A 19019-nucleotide genomic window follows, 5' to 3' on the forward strand; every position below is an offset into this window, starting at 1 on the left:
AGCAAGCTGACTTGGGGGAGAGAGAGAGAGAAGTCAACGGTTTGGAAGACAAGCCATGCACTGCAGAAGAAGACCCTGACCACCCCCTTGTGCCACAGAGGATTCTGACCCTGGTCCAAAGAATGTTCAGAAGTTATGAGGAAACTGAGGCAGGGATGCATGTAGGTTTATTATTTTATACAGATCTGTGTATCTTTCATGCTGTTAAATAAAGAGCAATGGTGTTAGGATCATGTGCAAAGGATCATGTGCTCTGTTTGCATGTGCTATGAATTACCCGTAGCCCATGCCCTTAAAGAGTTAACTGGAGGACCCAGAATGCACCCAAAGCTGGAGCTCTGGGAGAGGTTGTGTTTAAGGTGTGCGAGCACCTGAGGGATCAGCACTGGACTAGGGAGCAGGTAGTTCTGGACTGTGGAGTCTAAGCTCTTAGGAGGGGGTGCTAGAGGATCTGCACCCTAAGAGGATGCCTAGAGACCCCAACACCGGGGAAGAGCCTGGACTCTGTTCAGACTACAGAGGCTTAAAAGACCTTAAAAAACTGATCCAGCAGTCAGTTCCCTCACAGCAGTCTGGGAGTGCCCGGACAGAGAGACAATAGCCTTGTAGTTGGGGCACTCACCTAGGATGTAGGAAACCCAGATTCAAGTCCCTTCATCAAATCAGGCAGACCGGGTACCTGATCCTGGATAACCCACATCCCTTACCACCAGATTACTGGCTATTCTGGGGTTTCAGGCTCTCTCTCAGCTCCACCCCGCCCCAGTTCTTCAGCTGATTTCCCCACAACAGGGGAAAACAAGGAAACAATACAGAGAAGGCTATGGAAACCACAGCTCTGTACCAGCACATTTCAGATCTCAAAAGACAACATAAAACTCTAGTATTCATTGGATGTATAGTATAAAGCCACCATTCCCTATCCACCATTGAGCACAATGTCCAAAATAAAAACAAAAGGGCTAGGAAAATAAGAGAATTTACACAACAAATATACAGGCAGGGGAAGGAGTCTATATGAAGGGATAAGTCTGCAGGGATATAACAGAAATGATCTGCTGTTTATATCACTGGGCGTGCAACCTTTTGTTTTTCTCTGGGGATGGTCAGCAGGTGCAGTTAATCAGGCAAAATACATTACCAAGACTGGCTGTGTTGTCTTCCAGCAGGGGAACAAGGTTTATATTAGTAATAATGAAATCAGACCTGCCAATTTGCAAGCATAGCTCCTTGTACCATGACTAATGGACATGCTACATAGTGTGTGTAGGGAATGGGGGTTTAACGTATACGGGGAATTGGCGGAGGGGCATACTTCCTCACACCCTTATTACAGGGAACGAATGTTTCTCATGATTTCAGCTCATGCACTGGGAGAATTGCGACCATTTTATTTAACAAGTCAGTGACCCATTTCTCAAAGTACAGTTCCCTTTCCTCACTCACTCTCCCTCCCACCACGCTATTGCGTTTGGCCTCAGCAACTTCTGAGTATCCTCCCAAAAGCTGCCCTCTTGTTCTCAGCATCTTCATCATTTTGAGTGTACGGGCAAGTACACTCAATTCACGGCTCTTCGCTCCCTCTCATATACTACAGGCTGATCAGGAGAGCAGTGCCTGAGGAAACCATCTGCTCCACAGAGGTAAAGTGCCAAAATGGAGGCGGCTGTGGCAAATGTAGGAGAAATACTGGGAAGATTTGAGAGAGTACATTCTAATTACATTTTGCTGGTACAGAAAATATTCCATCTTCTTGTGTTTTCAAAAGACTATGCCCAGGCTGACAATTTAACTCTGCCATATACCACAAGCATGTACTCTATATATTTCAAAGGGTCAGGTTTGTTCGTGGGGATTTTTTGGTTTTGTTCTGTTTGGGTTTTTTGGGAGGGGGTTAATATGTTTCAGAACAGTAAGTCATACATAAGGGATTTTCTGTCCTGCAGCGACAGTAACCATTCCATAGTTAAGGTTATAACTGAGTTCCTGTTTGAACTCCAATTTTGCTCCTTTCCCTCAAAAAAACCATAAAGATATATTAGCCTCCAAGTTGGTTGGTTAGGTCTACCACAATTCAAGTGAATTGAGCCATGGATTCCTGAATTATGAGCAGCCTAAAAATAGAAGGGTTCACCAGAGTTCAATAAGGCTTCTACAGTAGATTTTTTGGGGGGGGTTGTTTTTTGTGATTCTGTAGCAAAAACCAGAAAGCAGAGAGTAAATTTAGTTGATATGATTTAATTTACATATGGTTTGACTGAAGTTCCTGCCTTTTTGATAGTCTGTTGTTTTCTTTAGAACTAATTACAACATTCTTGTAAGGTTATTTATCCTTAAGTTACCAATATGTACTCTTAACCTTAGCTTCATCTTAAATTTTCATTTGTCTGCATAACATAATACATTTATACCTTCAAGCTCATCCACACTCCCAATGGTGCAGCCAGAATACCTGGGCTACAAGACCTCGAAGGATGAAGGCAGGCTTCTTAGTTACAGGAGACTCAATCAAGTAACCTAACCACCTGCAGATGGTCAGCAAACATTGGTGTAAAAACAGAATTCTGTTTTACTTTATCAGCCGGTGGAAGCTGTGACAGGGTCTACCCGGGGTGAAAGTAAGTCGAGTGACTTACCGGTACTCTGGAGCCAGCTCTGGCCCTTGGAAGGAGCGGGGCCTCGGGCGGAAGGGGCGGGGTTGAGGGGGTCAGAGCCACCCCCAGCCCACCCTGTAAGGTAAGTGCCCCCCCCCCCCGGGGGCAGCAGCAGCAGCCCAGGGCTCCGGGGGCTATTTAAAGGACCCGGGGCTCCCCTCTTCTACCGCCCTAGCCCTTTAAATAGCTGCCGGAGCCCTGGGGAAGCGGCAGGGCTCCAGCGGCTATTTAAAGGACCGGGGCGGCAGAGGGAGCTGGAGCCCCCACTACCCAGGGCTCCGGGGGCTATTTAAAGGGCCCGCGGCTCCCCTGCTTCTACCGCCCCGGTCCTTTAAATAGCCACCGGAGCCCTGGAGTAGCGGCGGCAGGGCTCCAGTGGCTATTTAAAGGGCCCGGGTGGTAGAAGCAGGGGAGCCCAAGGCCCTTTAAATAGCTGCCGGAGCCCTGCAGCCGCTACCCCAGGGTTCCAGCAGTGGGGCTCTGGAGGCAATTTAAAGGGCTTGGCGCTCCAGCCACTGCTGGGAGTCCCAGGCCCTTTAAATTGCCCCCTAGGGAAGCCGGGCTGCCCCAGTACGGTGCACTGGCTCTTGCCGGTACGCCGTACCGGGGCATACCGGCTTACTTTCACCTCTGGGTCTACCTGACTGAGAATACAGCACTGGGGCAAACAAAAACTCAGTATGATACCTATCTGAAATACACATAACCATTTACAAAATAAAGTTAGCCAGCAGTAGACTGTCAAAGACAGTGACTCTGTCTCTCTGCTGAAACAGCATTTTCAATCTAAGGACCAGAAAAGTGAAAATAAGGAATAGAGAAAAGGAACAAATCTGAAGAACAAGGAAAAGATGCAAACTCTATCCTCAAGAGCTATCTATGAGTAATGCAATTAAAAATTATTTCTAAGGATTAAAACCTATATTGAAGGGTCACAGTATTATGTTCAGTCTCTCATTATTACAAAAAGCAAACAAATGATAGTAACAACACTGCTGTTGGAACCATGCCAACCACCTACAGCCACAATTTAGGACAATTCTGTTTACAACATTTTGTGTGTGCACTTAAGAATCTCGATACTTTCTATTCACAACTTGTTGGGTGTGTGTTTTTTTTAGTCTGTCGTCTTTTTCCAAAAAAAGAGATCCATGTAAACTCTACCTAGAACTACAGCATAAGAAGTACTTTATAAATCACACAGTGGAATGTAAAATATATTACAATTGTTACTGTACATCTCATTTAAAAGCAGGGTATGTCATTAAAGTAAACTGTAAGTGTCTAAAATATGAGAAACAAAATCAACAGACAGACGCTCTGTTACTGTAAAGCCAGACAGAAAGAATTGGCTTTTTCCATTGGAAAGCACTAATCAGAAAGTTTCAGCTTGTCACATAAATTTCATATTTCTTCACAAATATCTATATATGAACAAACACTTGAGTTAGCTAATAAAAACCACACAGAACTTATGAGACAAGCACTTTGATTCCCAACTCTTCATCCATTAGTAGCAGATTCTTTCATTAACTTTTCATCATCACAAAAATTGCTTCCAAAGACCTGCTTATATAAGATGCTGAATGCCTTTTGTGATGGGCTCAGCTACTCAAACTTAAGTTAAAAACTAAAGTTAAGTAAGTAGGAGATGAGGGCACTAAGCATCTTGCAGCATCAGACCCAAGGAGATTACAGAGAGATTGTGAATAAACATACTTTTGAAATAGTGACAGTATTTCTTTAAATAAAAGCACCTGTTTGGAAACTTTCTTTAACAGAAATTTCCATTCTCCATTCACCATTTCCCTGATGTGGGAAGAAGTGCTTGAACAGGAGTCGTCACTAATGCTGCTGAAGAGAAGTCTTCATTTCTGAGAACAACTTTCAACAAAACATACAATCAAATTCAAGAGTGAAACTTTTTTTGTTCTCACCCTAAATTTTGGGGAACAAAAGAGCAAGGCAAAAAATAGTTTTGCCATGAGAAGTTATTTGTGCTGGAAAAAAGGATAAAAACAGGCATATCTGGCAATAGTTTTGCAGTATCAGCAACAAGGATGGCTTGGATATAGGTCCATGTTATCCAACCCTCCAAAGCTAAATTGGAATGTTCAGATAAATTATCCCAATCTGGATTTATCTGGGATATGTCAAAAATGTGTATGGAAAAATAATTTGTTTTTATGGATCAAATTCACTATTTTGCCCAGAAAAATCAGACCTCTTTATTTTTGCCAAATACAGCTGTGTTCACTGGTGGAAATGGCAAAACAATTGTCAATACATAAAAACGGTGATTACTTCTAAAAATGCAGAAGTTACTACAGTAATCTGCACACACAAAATAAAAATTAATGGCTTTGCATAACTCCAGCTGTTTTACTATCATGAAAAGCTATGACTGACACTGTATATTAGCAGCATTTTAAAAATGCATTCTGCTGCATAATGTCCACAAACGCTGTGACAAATATTGCATGCCTTATGTAAAATAAATATCTGAACACAGCAATGATTGGCCCAGTTTGAGAACTATTTAGTCTTGCAATAAAACCACATGAAATATCTGAACTGACCAACGGTAGGGCATTCAGGGTTAACATTCAGAGTAAAATATTATGGGTCAAATTAATACACTGGACCCTTGCTATAGCCCGCGTCGCTATAGCACGGATTCACGTATAGCGCGGTCACGGCAATGGATCCCAAATTTAAATATTTAAATTGAGATCCATGGCAAGCGTCCCCCATGTTAACGCAGGACTGCGCATGGATCCCGAACCCCGGGCTATAGTGAAGGTCCAGTGTACATAGCATAAGCATGGGCAACTATTGTGGCATAAGCATTTGAAATGCATCTGGTTTTAGCTATTTGTCCTCAAGTAATGACAATCTGTAAAAGGCAGAGTGTGACAGAACATAGCATCAGACTCCACATTAAACTTCCTAGGGTTTTAGCTTTGTAATATAACAGTGTTTATGATATACCAATTTATTTTTCTTATTTAAAAAGGACTGACTTCTATGAACAGTGTAGGAAGCCATTACCTGGGAGCCATTCCAATCTCTTGGGCAAATAGTTATTTAGGCTCTTATAAATGGGTATTTAGGTACTTACGCAAAAGCCTCAACACCTATTTGCATAATGCTTTTTCCTACAAACAGTGCAATCTGTCACAGAGTATTGCTCCAGCAGGCCATAACAGCTCCTTCCAAGAGTGCACAGCACAGTCTGTGTATTAAACATCCTTACTTTATTGCTGAAAGTAAATCAGTTCACATATGTACAAAAAATGCTCTAGAGAATGTTTCATTAAAAAATTAAATGGCTTAAAAACATTAATCTATATCGGGGTAGGCAACCTATGGCGCGCATGCCAAAGGTGGTACACGAGCTGATTTTCAGTGGCACTCACACTGCCCGGGTCCTGGCCACCGGTCCGGGGGGCTCTGGATTTTAAATGAAGCTTCTTAAACATTTGACCTTATTTACTTTACATACAACAATAGTTTAGTTCTATATTATAGACTTATAGAAAGAGACCTTCTAAAAACGTTAAAATGTATTACTGGCACGTGAAACCTTAAATTAGAGTGAATAAATGAAGACTCGGCACACCACTTCTGAAAGGTTACCGATCCCTGATCTATATTATGGATTAATTACGCCAATATTTCCTTTAATAAACTAACAACAACAAAAATTGAAACAACATTTCTAGGAAACACACCTACAATTTATAAATTAAACTTTTAAAATTTAATTTGGACTTTCTTTAAAAAAAAAAATCTGATATTTACAAACTTAGATACTGAAAACTAAGTTTCCTCCTTTGGTTAAAAAAAAAAAAAAAAAAAAATAATGAAGGCTAACTTGTAAATCCCTAAAATGAGTTTCTGAAGAAAGTGTTGACACAATGTTAAATATCGAGGCATAAAAGTATTCTAAAAATTAAATCCCAGAGTGATGAAGTTCTCTTTGGAATGTTAAAGAAAAAACTTACCTGATACCATCAGCATTTAAATCAACCACAGATGGTAGAAGCATTACTAACTTTGTACTTTGTAATGATATTGTAAAGCAGCACTAATATTGCTACTTATGCTAAGAGTCATTAATTGTCAAGTTTATGGGAATTTAAAACACTGATAACTGATATAGATTCTCAGAGAAAGAATATAAACCTAACGTATAGTTGTGGCATTTCCAACTTAACATTTTATATCAATACACAATAATTATCCACACTATCTTTGCTATTGTGGCACCACAGCCTGAGCCCACAAGTAGTTTCCACTCTGCAATTTTAAAAAAAGCTTTGGCATAAAAAATGTTTCAAGTTTTGAGATTTTTGGCCGGAAACCAAACATTCCACATACTGTAGTTTTAGAGTTCTGTTGAAGACTTGGCCTTGTACACAGCAAAATGCCAGTGGTTTCCACCTGAGTGAAAAGCCAAGAGAGGTTTTTCAGATGGCACTGCCGGTAGCAGAGAGAGACACATTCGATGACTGAGGGAGTGGGAATGTTGGGGGAGGCCAAGTGAGACAGTGTGCAGATATGTGGGGATGCTGCAGGATAGGGGACAGCCCATTAATGGCTCCCACTAAAATGTCCTCACATTAATATGTTCTCCTCTCATTTATGCTTCCCACCCCAGCAGTGCCCCGCCTCTGCCCTTTACTACTAGCTGTAGCTCATCAGTTCCTGACAACAAACTAAAAGAGGTTCACCAGCAAGGACAAGTGCATGAGCAATAGAGCTGCTAGTTCAGCTCCTTAGACAACTTCAGAGAGAAGTCCTCTCCCCTGTCTGCCTTCCTTCCAACATGGCAAGGGGAAAGGTGAGACTTGTCTTCACAGAAGGCACCTCAGATTCAGAGCTCCATTTGTGAGCTGTAAGCATAGGTACTGGAAGTAGGGGTGCTACCACACCCCCTGGCTTGAAGTGGTTTCCATCATATACAGGATTTGCAGTTTGGTTCTATGGCTTTCAGCACCCTCACAGTACACATTGCTCCAGCACCCCTAGCTGTAAGAGTCTCCCTCTCCTGTTGGAGAATTTAAGCTTCAGGAAAACACCAGAAGTTTGCCAGTAAATCTTGGTGTAGCACCTTAAGGTGAAAGTAGCTTTTATCTTTCTGCAAAATCAACAGAACTGTTGTGACATTTGTATTGCATGTGACATTTGTATTGCTGATGAAGTCATTCACTATCTGCTGTTGCAATAAATTTGGTATGGTAGGAATCTGTGCTGTTATTTGTTTTCAGCAGGGATCTGAAAAAAGATAAGGCAGGCCAGCCCAAAGTCCAGAAGAGCGATTTCTGAATGCTGATATACTATTATTATTATTCATTATTTGTATTTTGGTAGCACCTAGGAGCCCCAGTCGTGAACCAGGACCCCAGTATGCTAGGTACAAACACAGAACAAAAAGATAGCTCCTACCCCAAAGAATTTATAATCTAAATAGTGGGTACAGGGATATAACATGCAAGCACTGTGAAAAAATGTTACGGCAGCAAACATCAGGTTAGTTCCACAATTTATTTTCTCCCCGCCTCCCTTCTCCCCGAAGGTGGGTATAATTAGAAGGGAATAAGCTAAATAGAAAGAAAATGGGAAGGGACAGGGTAGGAGAGAAGAGGGTATGAGGGGCAGATGTGGAGCAATGCTGAGGGAACACTTCCTATTGCACACAGTGCCTTTGAAAATTCAGACAACTCTAGCAGTGTTTTCCACCATCACTTTTTTTTTTTTTTCTTTGGGGGGGGGGGGGGGGGAGCAGCAGCAATGGTCTGAGCTACAAATAGGGTGACCAGACGTACTGTCCCGATATTTAACTCTTTGTCCTGTGTCTCGGCCTACGTACAATCAGGACGCCATTTCTCCCGCTATTGTAAGGTTGCCGGCGTCAAGTTGGCATGGGGCTGGTAGGCTCCCTACCCAGTTCTGCGCAGCTCCCTGGAAGTGGCAACATCTCCCTCTGGGTCCCTTCGCGGCCAGAGCCAGGGCCGTGCGCCCTCCTCCCCCATGGCTCCAATGGAGGCAGTGAGCCTCTAGCTGCCCCCTTCCCCCCTCCCACCCCCACCGTGTCCCAATATTTTATTCCTGCCATCTGGTCACCCTAGCTACAAAGAGGTTTTGAAAAGTCCCAAATGCATAAGTGGGATGCAACCTTAGAGTGCTGCTATTGCACGTCCACATAAAGGCCTGGAGAATAGTCACAAAATAGAGTGTTTTTCTATTTGCTGCAGCTGCTCCTTTAAGCTTTGTTCAGAGGTCAAAAGTATCTGCATTATAGCTTCTCAGGTTTATTTTACTGAAAGGAGAAAGGAAGAATGTAGAATATAATGTCACATATGTCCTTGACAGTTCCCCAGCTTCTGTAAAGAATTTGAAACCTAGATGTTTAGAGCCAACACCTAAGAAATAACCACCCTCTCCAATAAAAACACCAACACAGACCATAAACAAACTATTATCTACCTTCCCTTAGAGAATAACAAAAAAGTAAACCATTAAGATGGAGGAGCAAACAAGCTAAAGGCTAGCAGTAACGACACAAATTGTTTGAAAACCAACAAAGTCTGATGCAAGCTATTGGCCCCATTCCAAACTTCCACCAAGAGTTAACTTGTGCAGGACTACGGTACAATTCTCTCAATTAAAAATCCATTTAATTGTATACAACACCTTGGGGAAGTAGGAAACCAAAGAGGGGTGAGAGAATGTAGACATGGAGTAATGGAGGTGGCGGAGGGAGGCTGGCAGATGTGGACATTGGGGAAAAACACAAAAATGGAGAAGACCTAAATCTCTCAGAACCTAGAAGAAAGAAGCCTGGAACTCTCCAAAAAGCGAAAAAACCACCCTGAAGATGCTAGAGGAAGAAACAGCTAGCTCTGTCCTCTTTCATTAACATTAGCAGGCAGTACCAGGCCAATGAGCTTTACACAGACTACTAAAGGCCTCAGCCTACAAACTGCTTGAGAAGGATTGTTTGGGGATGTGGAATTGCGAGGCTCTGTGGTGAGGTATCCATAAATCCAGAGAAGCATCCAAACTATTCATCGCTTATCTTAATCTCAAACCTTTCCTGGGTATTTGAAAAGTGACAAGGAATTATTTGCGGGAAGAAAATCATTTCCTAATTTATCAGTTCAGCAGTCAGAAGTGCGGTCAGGGCCAGCCCTACACAAAATGGCACCCCAAGCAAGGAGCATCTTTGGCGCCCCCCATTTGTTAAACTTTTGAATACCTTATTTTTTATTGCATTTGTAGCCCATTTCATGGCTTTGATGCACGATTTGCATGCATGATTTATCCCTGTCATGCAAGACAATACATTTGCACGCTAAGATCTGTAAATCTGTATTTATTCATGCCATATATAACAAATAAAAAAAATTGTTTCTTCCAAGATGTAGAAACCTTTTAATTTTAAGAACAACTGAAATGTACAAACATCAAAAAATTGAATTGTGCACCAACTCTGGGTGGAGTCATATTAAATAGTGTTACAGTCGTGACAGCCTTAGAATGTTAACCCTGGTCCTTCAGCTCAGAAGGCCGCTTTTCTCACCTTTGCCCTCATGAACTGAAGCACAGCATCAGAGAGAGATCCAAAGACTGACCAATGGCATTTTTCAAGGGATAAAATAGCAAGCGATGGCAGTCTCTTGTCGGGCATCATCAACTGAAGACATGTTTTAACGAGCCTGAGCTTTGAAAACTGAGCTCACCACTCGCGACTGTGACCAGCAGCATCAACAGAATCCTCAAAGCTATCCACACATTAGAAAAAGTATCCTTCAGCTCTGCAAAATGTGATGGATGTCAATGAAAAACAGCACCCCAAGCCCAGAGTGCCCCAAACCCGGAACCCCAGGCAGTCGCCTGGGTTGCCTGCCCCTGAATCTAGCCCTGAGTGTGGTGATGGGTACTACAGAAAAACCTCAAATAGAATAGACAAGACAGATTAGACAGATTATCTCAAAGGACAGTGAATATAGTCCTCAGCCAAGATGTGCATTTTTTAAGTCTCACCATTATCAAGAGATACTGAAATCTCCAGCATACGCTTCAACAACAGGGTCACTGCACCAACATGTACCATTGCATTAAAAAACAGACACAAAGACTTGTAAAAATCTGATGGGTTTCACCTCATCTCAAGGAAAGAAGTTTAAATTATGGGGACAGCTTAAAAAAAATTCAGCCAGTCGTCTCCCAACTCCCTTTTTAGCAGTGACAGCCCTGCGTGCACAATTGAAGGTCTCTCACACGTGTTCATTTTAATAGACAGTTGAATGGGATGTGTATAAGATACTTAATGCCCAAAATTGTAAGATCAGAGTTAACAAAATAACCTAAATCTCTTTGTTAATCAAGATTACAACAAAGCAGTTGTATGTCCAAATAGATGGTCTACCTTTTAAATGATCTGCCCCAGCCCACGCAGACTGAGGTCACAGCATCTTGTTATCATCTACACCCATTAGTAGAGATGCATCAATACTTATTTATTGAAAACCTGATATGATATTGATGCATGGCCACATAAACCAATTCCAGTTCAATCTGTTAATCTTTAATGTGTTGACTAAATTCTTATTGATTCTAGCCATGATTGCTCACAGTTTTCCCCTTGAACAGGTTTCAGGAATGCATGTAATGGGAAGTGATAAAGAAAAACTAAGCAAGAGAAAAATGGAACACGAACTGTGAGGAGTGAAAAATAAAGAGAGCAGGATGCTATGTGACTAAGGGCTTGTCTACATGGTGCATTAGTGGACATCAGAAGGATGATAATTCTAGTACGTACCTGGCCCACGTGGACCCTGCTGTCATTCACTGAAAGTTGCCTAGTACACATTAACGTAGTTCCATTTCAAAACAGTACTATGTCAACACATACTAGGGCACTTCTGGTGCATGCCCGTAGAGTCCACACAGGCCAGACACGATGCGACATGCTGGTGCATGCTAGATCTGGGGCAGACTAATGCACCATTTATACAAGCCCTTAGCCTACTCTGGCTTTCTGACCAGATTTTTGCATATGTCTTATTATTACGGCTGTCGATTAATCTCATTTAACTCACGTGATTAACTCAAAAAAATTAATCCCAATGAATTGCAGTTTTAAATCACACTGTTAAACAATAGAATACCAACTGAAATTTATTAGTTATTTTTGGATGTTTTTCTACATTTTAAAATATATTGATTTCTATTACACCACAGAATACAAAGTGTTGTATTATATTATTTTTATTACAAATATTTGCACTGTAAAAATGACAAACAAAAGAAATAGTATTTTTCAATTCACCTCATACAAGCACCCTAATGCAATCTCTATCGTGAAAGTACAACTTACAAATGTAGGGGGTTTTTTTTGTTACATAACTGTATTCAAAAACAAAACAATGTAAAACTTTAGAGCCTACAAATCCACTCAGTCCTACTTCTTATTCAGCCAATCGCTAAGACAAACAAGTTTGTTTACATTTACGGGAGATAATGCTGCCGGCTTATTTACAATATCACCTGAAATGGAGAACGGGTATTCGCATGGCACTTTTGTAGTCGACACTGCAAGATATTTACTTGCCAGATATGCTAAACTTTCATATGCCCCTTCGTGCTTCAGCCACCATTTCAGAGGACATGCTTCCATGTGATGCTTGTTAAAAAAAACAATGCATTAATTAAATTTTGACTGAACTCCTTGGTGGGGGAGAATAGTATGCCTCCTGCTCTGTTTTACCCACACTCTGTAATGTATTTCATGTTATACCAGTCTCGGATGATGGCCCAGCACATGTTGTTCATTTTAAGAACATTTGCACTGCAGATTTGACAAAATGCAAAGAAGGTACCAATGTGAGATTTCTAAAGATAGCTACAGCACTCAACCCAAGGTTTAAGAATCTGAAGTGCCTTCCAAAATCTGAGAGGGACGAGGTGTGGAACATGCTTTCAGGAGTCATAAAAGAACACCACCCCGATGCGAAAACTATAGAACCAAAACCACCCAAAAAAAAAAAAAAAAATCAACCTTCTGCTGGTGGCATCTCACTCAGATGATGAAAGTGAACATGCATTGGTCTGCACTGCTCTGGATCATTATTGAGCAGAACCCATCATCAGCATGGATGCATGTCCTCTGGAATGGTGGTTGAAGCATGAAGGGACATACGAATCTTTAACGCACCTGGCATGTAAATATCTTGCGACGCCAGCTACAACAGTGCCATGCAAATGCCTGTTCTCACTTTCAGGTGACATTGTAAACAAGAAGAGGGCAGAATTATCTCCTGAAAATGTAAACAAACTTGTTTGCCTGAGTGACTGGCTGAGCAAGAAGTAGGACTGAGTGGACTTGTAGGTTCTAAAGTTTTACATTATTTTATTTTTGAATGCAGTTTTTTTTTGTACATAATTCTACATTTGTAAGTTCAACTTTCATAATAAAGAGATTGCACTACAGTACTACTTTGAGGTGAACTGAAAAATACTATTTATTTTGTTTTTTTACAACATAAATATTTGTAATAAAAAATAAAGTGAGCACTGTGTTGTATTCTGTGTTGTAACTGAAATCAATATATTTGAAAACGTACAAAACATCCAAAAATATTTAAATGGTATTGTTATAGTTTAACAATGTGATAATTGCACGATTAATTTTTTTAATCGCTTGACAGCCCTACTTATTACCTGTGTATTCTGATATCTTAATTTCCTGCCACTATTTATACAATATACAATGTCTGATGGGTAAAAATTCCAACATCGTTTACAAAGGGACTTGATCCTGAGATGCTGAGCACTCGGGCCCCAAGCCAACAAAGCACTTAAGCCCTTGAAAAGCCTTCAATGCCCATGTGCTTAAAGTTAAGCATGTCAAGTACTTTCCTGGATCCGGGGCAGAATGTTCAATACTCACAGGATCAAGCCCAGAAAGAATCAGTCACTATCCAATTCTTGACTAAAAGTCTCTGTTTCCATTCTCTGATTTATCTTCCATGATGGTGGAAGGAGCAGAAGATTGGGGCAGCTACATGTTACTGCTATACAAATAATAATAAAGAATATAAGCCATTTTTTTCTTTTGTTTTCATCTAGGAGTGATGAGAAGTGGGGATATGACACATTCACCTACTCCCATTTCCTCTCTCACTTAAGACAAACTCAGATAATGAACATCAAAACTAAATTTCAGATTCCTGTAAATGAGGAGAAATATGGTGATAAAAGTTTGTTCTGAGATGTCAGAACTCCTTGAGATAATTACTGAGGAAAAGGCATATTGCAGTGAGGCACAGCAATTTCGAACAGCAAAGCAAGTATTTCATTAATCATTTTTAAGGTCTGTTTAGTAACAGATTTGCCATCTGATAAAGCAGACACATTGGTGCTACATGTACCAAAATACAGAGGCATCCTATGCGGCTATTCATATTGAATATTGAAACATCATTAGAATTGCTTTTTGATATAAACCAAATCCTGGATCAACTGACTTCAATGTAAGTGAATTTAGCTGAATAAGAACCTCAAGATTTCCCCCAAGTTAATATATTAATTTTAAATAAATAAATAGAAACAAAAGTAGTAAACCTAGCAATCCCACTGCCGCCTATTAATGCAGTTTCAGAATTGCTGCTCCTAGATGAGTGGAGTTGGTCAGTTAGCTGGTGGAGAGTCAGCAACATGTTGCCTTTTGCACGTCATCTAGCAGTGGTATGGGAATGCAACAAGAGCTGGGCAGCACAATAAAGAGGCAAAAGACGGGAAAGAGTTACAGCTCTGAAGGAGAGACTAAATAAAGACCCTTTGCCCGTTTACACCAGGCCTTTCACTGTTAACACTTCTACCTTTGTATACACTTAGGTAAAGAGGAAGGGGGAGGGAGGTCCTAGGAACTGATGTACAAGGTCATTTTGTCTAAGCAGGAGAGGTGGGTGAAGAATTATCCTGACAACACTGAAGCCTTTTGTTTATGTACATACAATTTCAATTAAAAAACAGGACATCCTTAACAGATTGAGTCAGACATTGCATTTTAAGTCCCTCCTTTTGCTCATCTACAATTTTGCTTTCCTCTGAAGTCATCTTATAACTTAGTGCCACAATCATGACATCTGACACTTAAGGCAGACACTGATGCCCACCCTCAGGTTTATTGCTACAAAGGATGGCAACACGTAATGTGCTGGGACAATGGAGCGCACTAGTTTGAGAACATGAACATCTGATCACATTTTTATCTTTCAAAACAAGCAAGCAAGCCAAAGTCAGGCATCAATATTCATACCATGGTGGTGGGTTATTCTCATGACTGTGCATGATTGACAGCACTGGGTAGAATGTTTGTAGCAGACAGAGTACAAACTCCTCTTAACCCCCAACTCAGGCAAAATGCACCTCAGTCCTGACCTGCAGCAGCATATAATTTCAGTCTTTAGGCCTTTGCTCAGCAGACTGTCAATCAGACCAAATGGTGTAGAGCAAGTCATGATCTGAACAGATATCCATTAGGCAAACTAATATTACAGATTATTAAGCCAAATTTGAGCCTTCCCTCCCTGTAGGAGAAGCTGTAGGGCATGTTAGCACTGCATAACCTATCCCTCCTCTGTTTCCCACTCCAAACCCACATACTGTAATCTCCCCTATGACAAAGGCTGCAAGCTTTTATTGCTTGCTGACCAATTTCAGAAGGAATCCTCCCCGCCCACTGTATTCTGTACAATGGACTTCTTTATTTTCAATAAATCAAGTGTACAATAATGCTCCCAGCAAAATTAATACACTATGTTAGTCCACTAGAATCTTTTCCTTTCCCATCACAGCCATGCCATCTGAACACTTGGGAAAGAATTTCCAGCTGGTGCAAGAGAGTTTAATGTAATAATGAACAGTGTACATTGAATTTTGTGACCAACAATATAAACCATCCCAAAATGTAATCGAACCAACTTGAGCGCAGCAGCCATCACTGTATGACACAAACTTGTCAATAACTAAAAAATAAAAATTAGGAGCCAACTGCAAAATGAAGATCCTTCTGAAGCAGTTTTACAGCATTTAAATGGTTACTCAGCAGCCTTCAAAAGAACAAATCAACATCCAGTTCCGCCTTCTTGGTACCACAGCACAATTGTATACACCCATTTTAGTGTTCTTGCTTGGGACGTTACATCCAAACCACTTACTAAAACCATATTTATTTCTGACTTGGAGTAAGTCAAACTCATGTTCTGGTTGAACACACACTACTGCTGCCAAAAAGAAAGGGAAAATTCACTTTGAAGTGCAAGTGTCCTTCAAGTGCCTGCCTGCTCCTACAGAAGTCACCTTACAGCTTAAATCAGTCACCTTAGGTTTTCCATGAACAAATCAGCGTTGGCCATTCTCCAGCAGCAACAGAGAAATGGCGATTCAACCCGTTTATCAAGTAATCTTATCTGTATACCAGTCAATGACAAATGCACTGACAACAATAGTTCAGCCTGTCAACAGAGGTATGAAGACAGAGTTCTGAAATTCACTCTGCTATGTCATTAGTAGATACATCTGTGAACAGGTGGCTTCCACATTCTGCTACAAACAGTTTGCACAAGTAATATTTTAACTCCTTGCTGGGGTTTAGATTTATTCACAAAAGGAACACTCAAGGCTTGGCAATTCCTGGGCTTCATCTCAGTGGACTGCTCAGTTAACACCCCACATACTCTCTCTCTCTCGGATTCCCACCTCCCTTTTATTCGAGTGGAGTTAAGAGCCACCTGCGAGAGTGTGTGCAAAACATGCTTACCATTTTCCAGCACGACTATCACCTGTTAACATATTGAGCGTGTCAGGAAAACACTACCAGCCTGTTAGAGAAACAGTGATGCCATAATTGGGCACTGCTACTGTAGCAAAAAATAAATAAATAAATACTGTCCTTTCAACATCAGTCAAACCAGCAATCACTATTGAGGTCCAGTCACAAGCCTTGCCCCCATGTACTACTGAAATGTAAATGTACATAAACAAAATCTACTTAACACACCATGGAAATAAATGTTACATTCCCAATCAAGAAAGTTCACAGCTTTTTCCACTTGGATTTCTATAAATTCCCATAGAAATGATGTGACCACACCAAGGACATTGCTACAAGATCATGCTAAGATCAGGACAGTTCTGCCCTGCTTATTCAAACACAGCATTGGGAGAGTCACACTGACTCCTCTTGGAGTATGTCTCCACTGCAACTGGAAAGTGCAACTGCAGCACATGTAGGCATAGCTAGGCTAGCTTTGATCAAGCAAGCTCGCTAAAAATAACAGGGTAGGACCCAAAGGGAGAGATCGTCCCTAGTAAGAGACTAGGCTTAACAGCACCAGTGGGCATCACTACTCACAAGAACCCAAGTGTCAAAGAAAAGGAGCTTTGAGAGACAACAGGAAGGAGAAAAAAAACTAATGGAGAAATGGTACATAAGCAAGGACATAATTCAATGTGGACAAAAACTGGGTCACCTTTTCTGTGTTGAGTTCTGTAGGTCCAGTTCTCATCGTCCTCTTCTACCTGCCTACATATTGACGTGAGCTCACCATCACTGCGAAACAATCTTTTTGTCTGCCTAGACAAGGAGGAGAAATTTATCCAGCTCACAGCACGCGAGAGGGAACCTGAATTTTGTTTGAGTCTGAAAGACCTTGAGGTGCATTCCTTTTTCATTTTCTTTAAAGCCAACTATAGTACTCAACTTCAGAGAAGACCTTTCTGGAGTTGCTCCTGTTCCCCTCACGTTGGTTGTTGAAACGCTAATCTTGAAATAAAAGATCTGTCCAGGTTTCTTCCAACTCATGGAGTCAAAACACTTGCTGCATTTAAACCAGCAGCAGTACGGAGCTGGGTCACCATGCCAATGCAATTCTCCTGAGGCTGCTTTGCCAACAGCACTTTGTAAGCTGCCAAATAAAACAAAAGGGAGAAAAACAACAGCAAGTGGCACCTTGCAAGAGTTTCAGAAAAGCATATTAGTATTGTGTACAAGTACAGTACCAAAGTGCATGCTTTCTTCAGTCTCCACTCAGCATCCAAAACTGCAGTCCCACTCTTCTCCCTGACGTAATTTTCCAGGAGTGAGCCTGCAATCCAGTCGTCTGCTCTATCTCTCAGAAACAATACAGTGGGAAAACAGACGCAGATCAAACAAGTTGTCAGAGTACGATATAAATTAGAGTACTTATGTCTCTGCTTCATGAAAACAGTGCTGCCGCTCTGATTCCTAAGCCCATCCGTCCTGCTTTCCCTTAATGAAAAGCTTAGTGAGAGATCTCCAGGACGATTCTCCTAACAATAAAACAGACTGCGTGGCTATCGCTTAGGATTAGAGTGAAATACGATAGGCTCTCTCTCCTACAGGCATGGCCACAAAGGCAGCAAACTCCTCCTTTCCACAGCCAAGAACTCAATGGCAATGAAAACTTCTGAACTCTGCACACACAAATAGGAACACTCAAGTGCAACTGTGCAGACTCAGGTAGGAAGGAAGAAATTACTGATATCCAAAATTGCACAAACATTCAATGTACAGAGCATAGGGCTTGCCAATAAATAAAGTGATGTAAAAAAGTCTGAGTTCATAAGTATGAAAACAAAAACTGTACACTACTAGCAAGAGGTTTGCACTGAACAGGCTAACAATACAGCATTGGTGTGACTGCAGCTTTGAATGCCTTTCACCCCTGGTTGTTGCGACCTTTTCTTTTCATTACCAAAAGTGTAAACACTAAATCATCTCAACTTAGTTTTTCGAAAAGCCTGACATAACTGAAAGCATTACTATGATGTTTCTGTTTACTGACCCTGTTGAAAGGAGGGAATGAGTCAGAGGAGGATAGAAAGAAAGGATGACAGAGCCAGGTAAAAAGGCAGAAAGGGAATAAAAGTTGGTAATATACCAAGTCCAGGCATCATGACACTGTTTCCTGATTATTTGTGATACTGCAGATAGACAAAACACTGAAATGAGTACAAGTTTAAAACTAGCAATCGAAGATGCACCAAAACTCATGATATACTGTGTAATATAAGCCATCAAACAATATAACCCACACTGAGAGACTACTAATATGGCATCTTAAAAGAAACCACCTTTGGTATTAGTAGGTGTTACTGCCTTATTTAAATAATGCTAATGCAAAACAAATGGCTGCAAAAACAGATTATTTTTAGCTGTCAAGTGCCAATGTCTAGGGGTTGGGAATTTTATTTGTTTGTTTTTTGTTTTTGTTTTGTTTTTTTAGGATTTACACTATAATAGAACACACAAAGGTTTCCACTGAACAT

At 41.0% G+C, this 19019-nt stretch overlaps 1 protein-coding gene across 5 annotated transcripts in view; it reads right to left on the bottom strand.

The window, feature by feature from the left end:
• The window catches only part of NHSL1 (NHS like 1), a 248368-nt gene that overhangs the window by 132658 nt on the left and 96691 nt on the right, over positions 1-19019 (bottom strand). Inside the window, exon 1 of one of the 5 annotated variants that reach the window (XM_043543034.1) lies at positions 17201-18108. The exons of 2 other annotated variants lie outside the window; for them this stretch is intronic. In XM_043543034.1, coding sequence (XP_043398969.1) covers positions 17201-17402 — 202 coding nt within the window. In that variant the 5' untranslated portion in view covers positions 17403-18108. Of the gene's footprint in view, positions 1-17200; positions 18109-19019 lie in introns of those variants that run through there. 2 more of the 5 variants (XM_043543019.1, XM_027820568.3) reach the window with 2 other exon arrangements.

This window comes from Chelonia mydas, chromosome 3 (genome assembly GCF_015237465.2).
Source record: "Chelonia mydas isolate rCheMyd1 chromosome 3, rCheMyd1.pri.v2, whole genome shotgun sequence".
Classification (NCBI taxonomy): Eukaryota; Metazoa; Chordata; order Testudines; family Cheloniidae; genus Chelonia; species Chelonia mydas.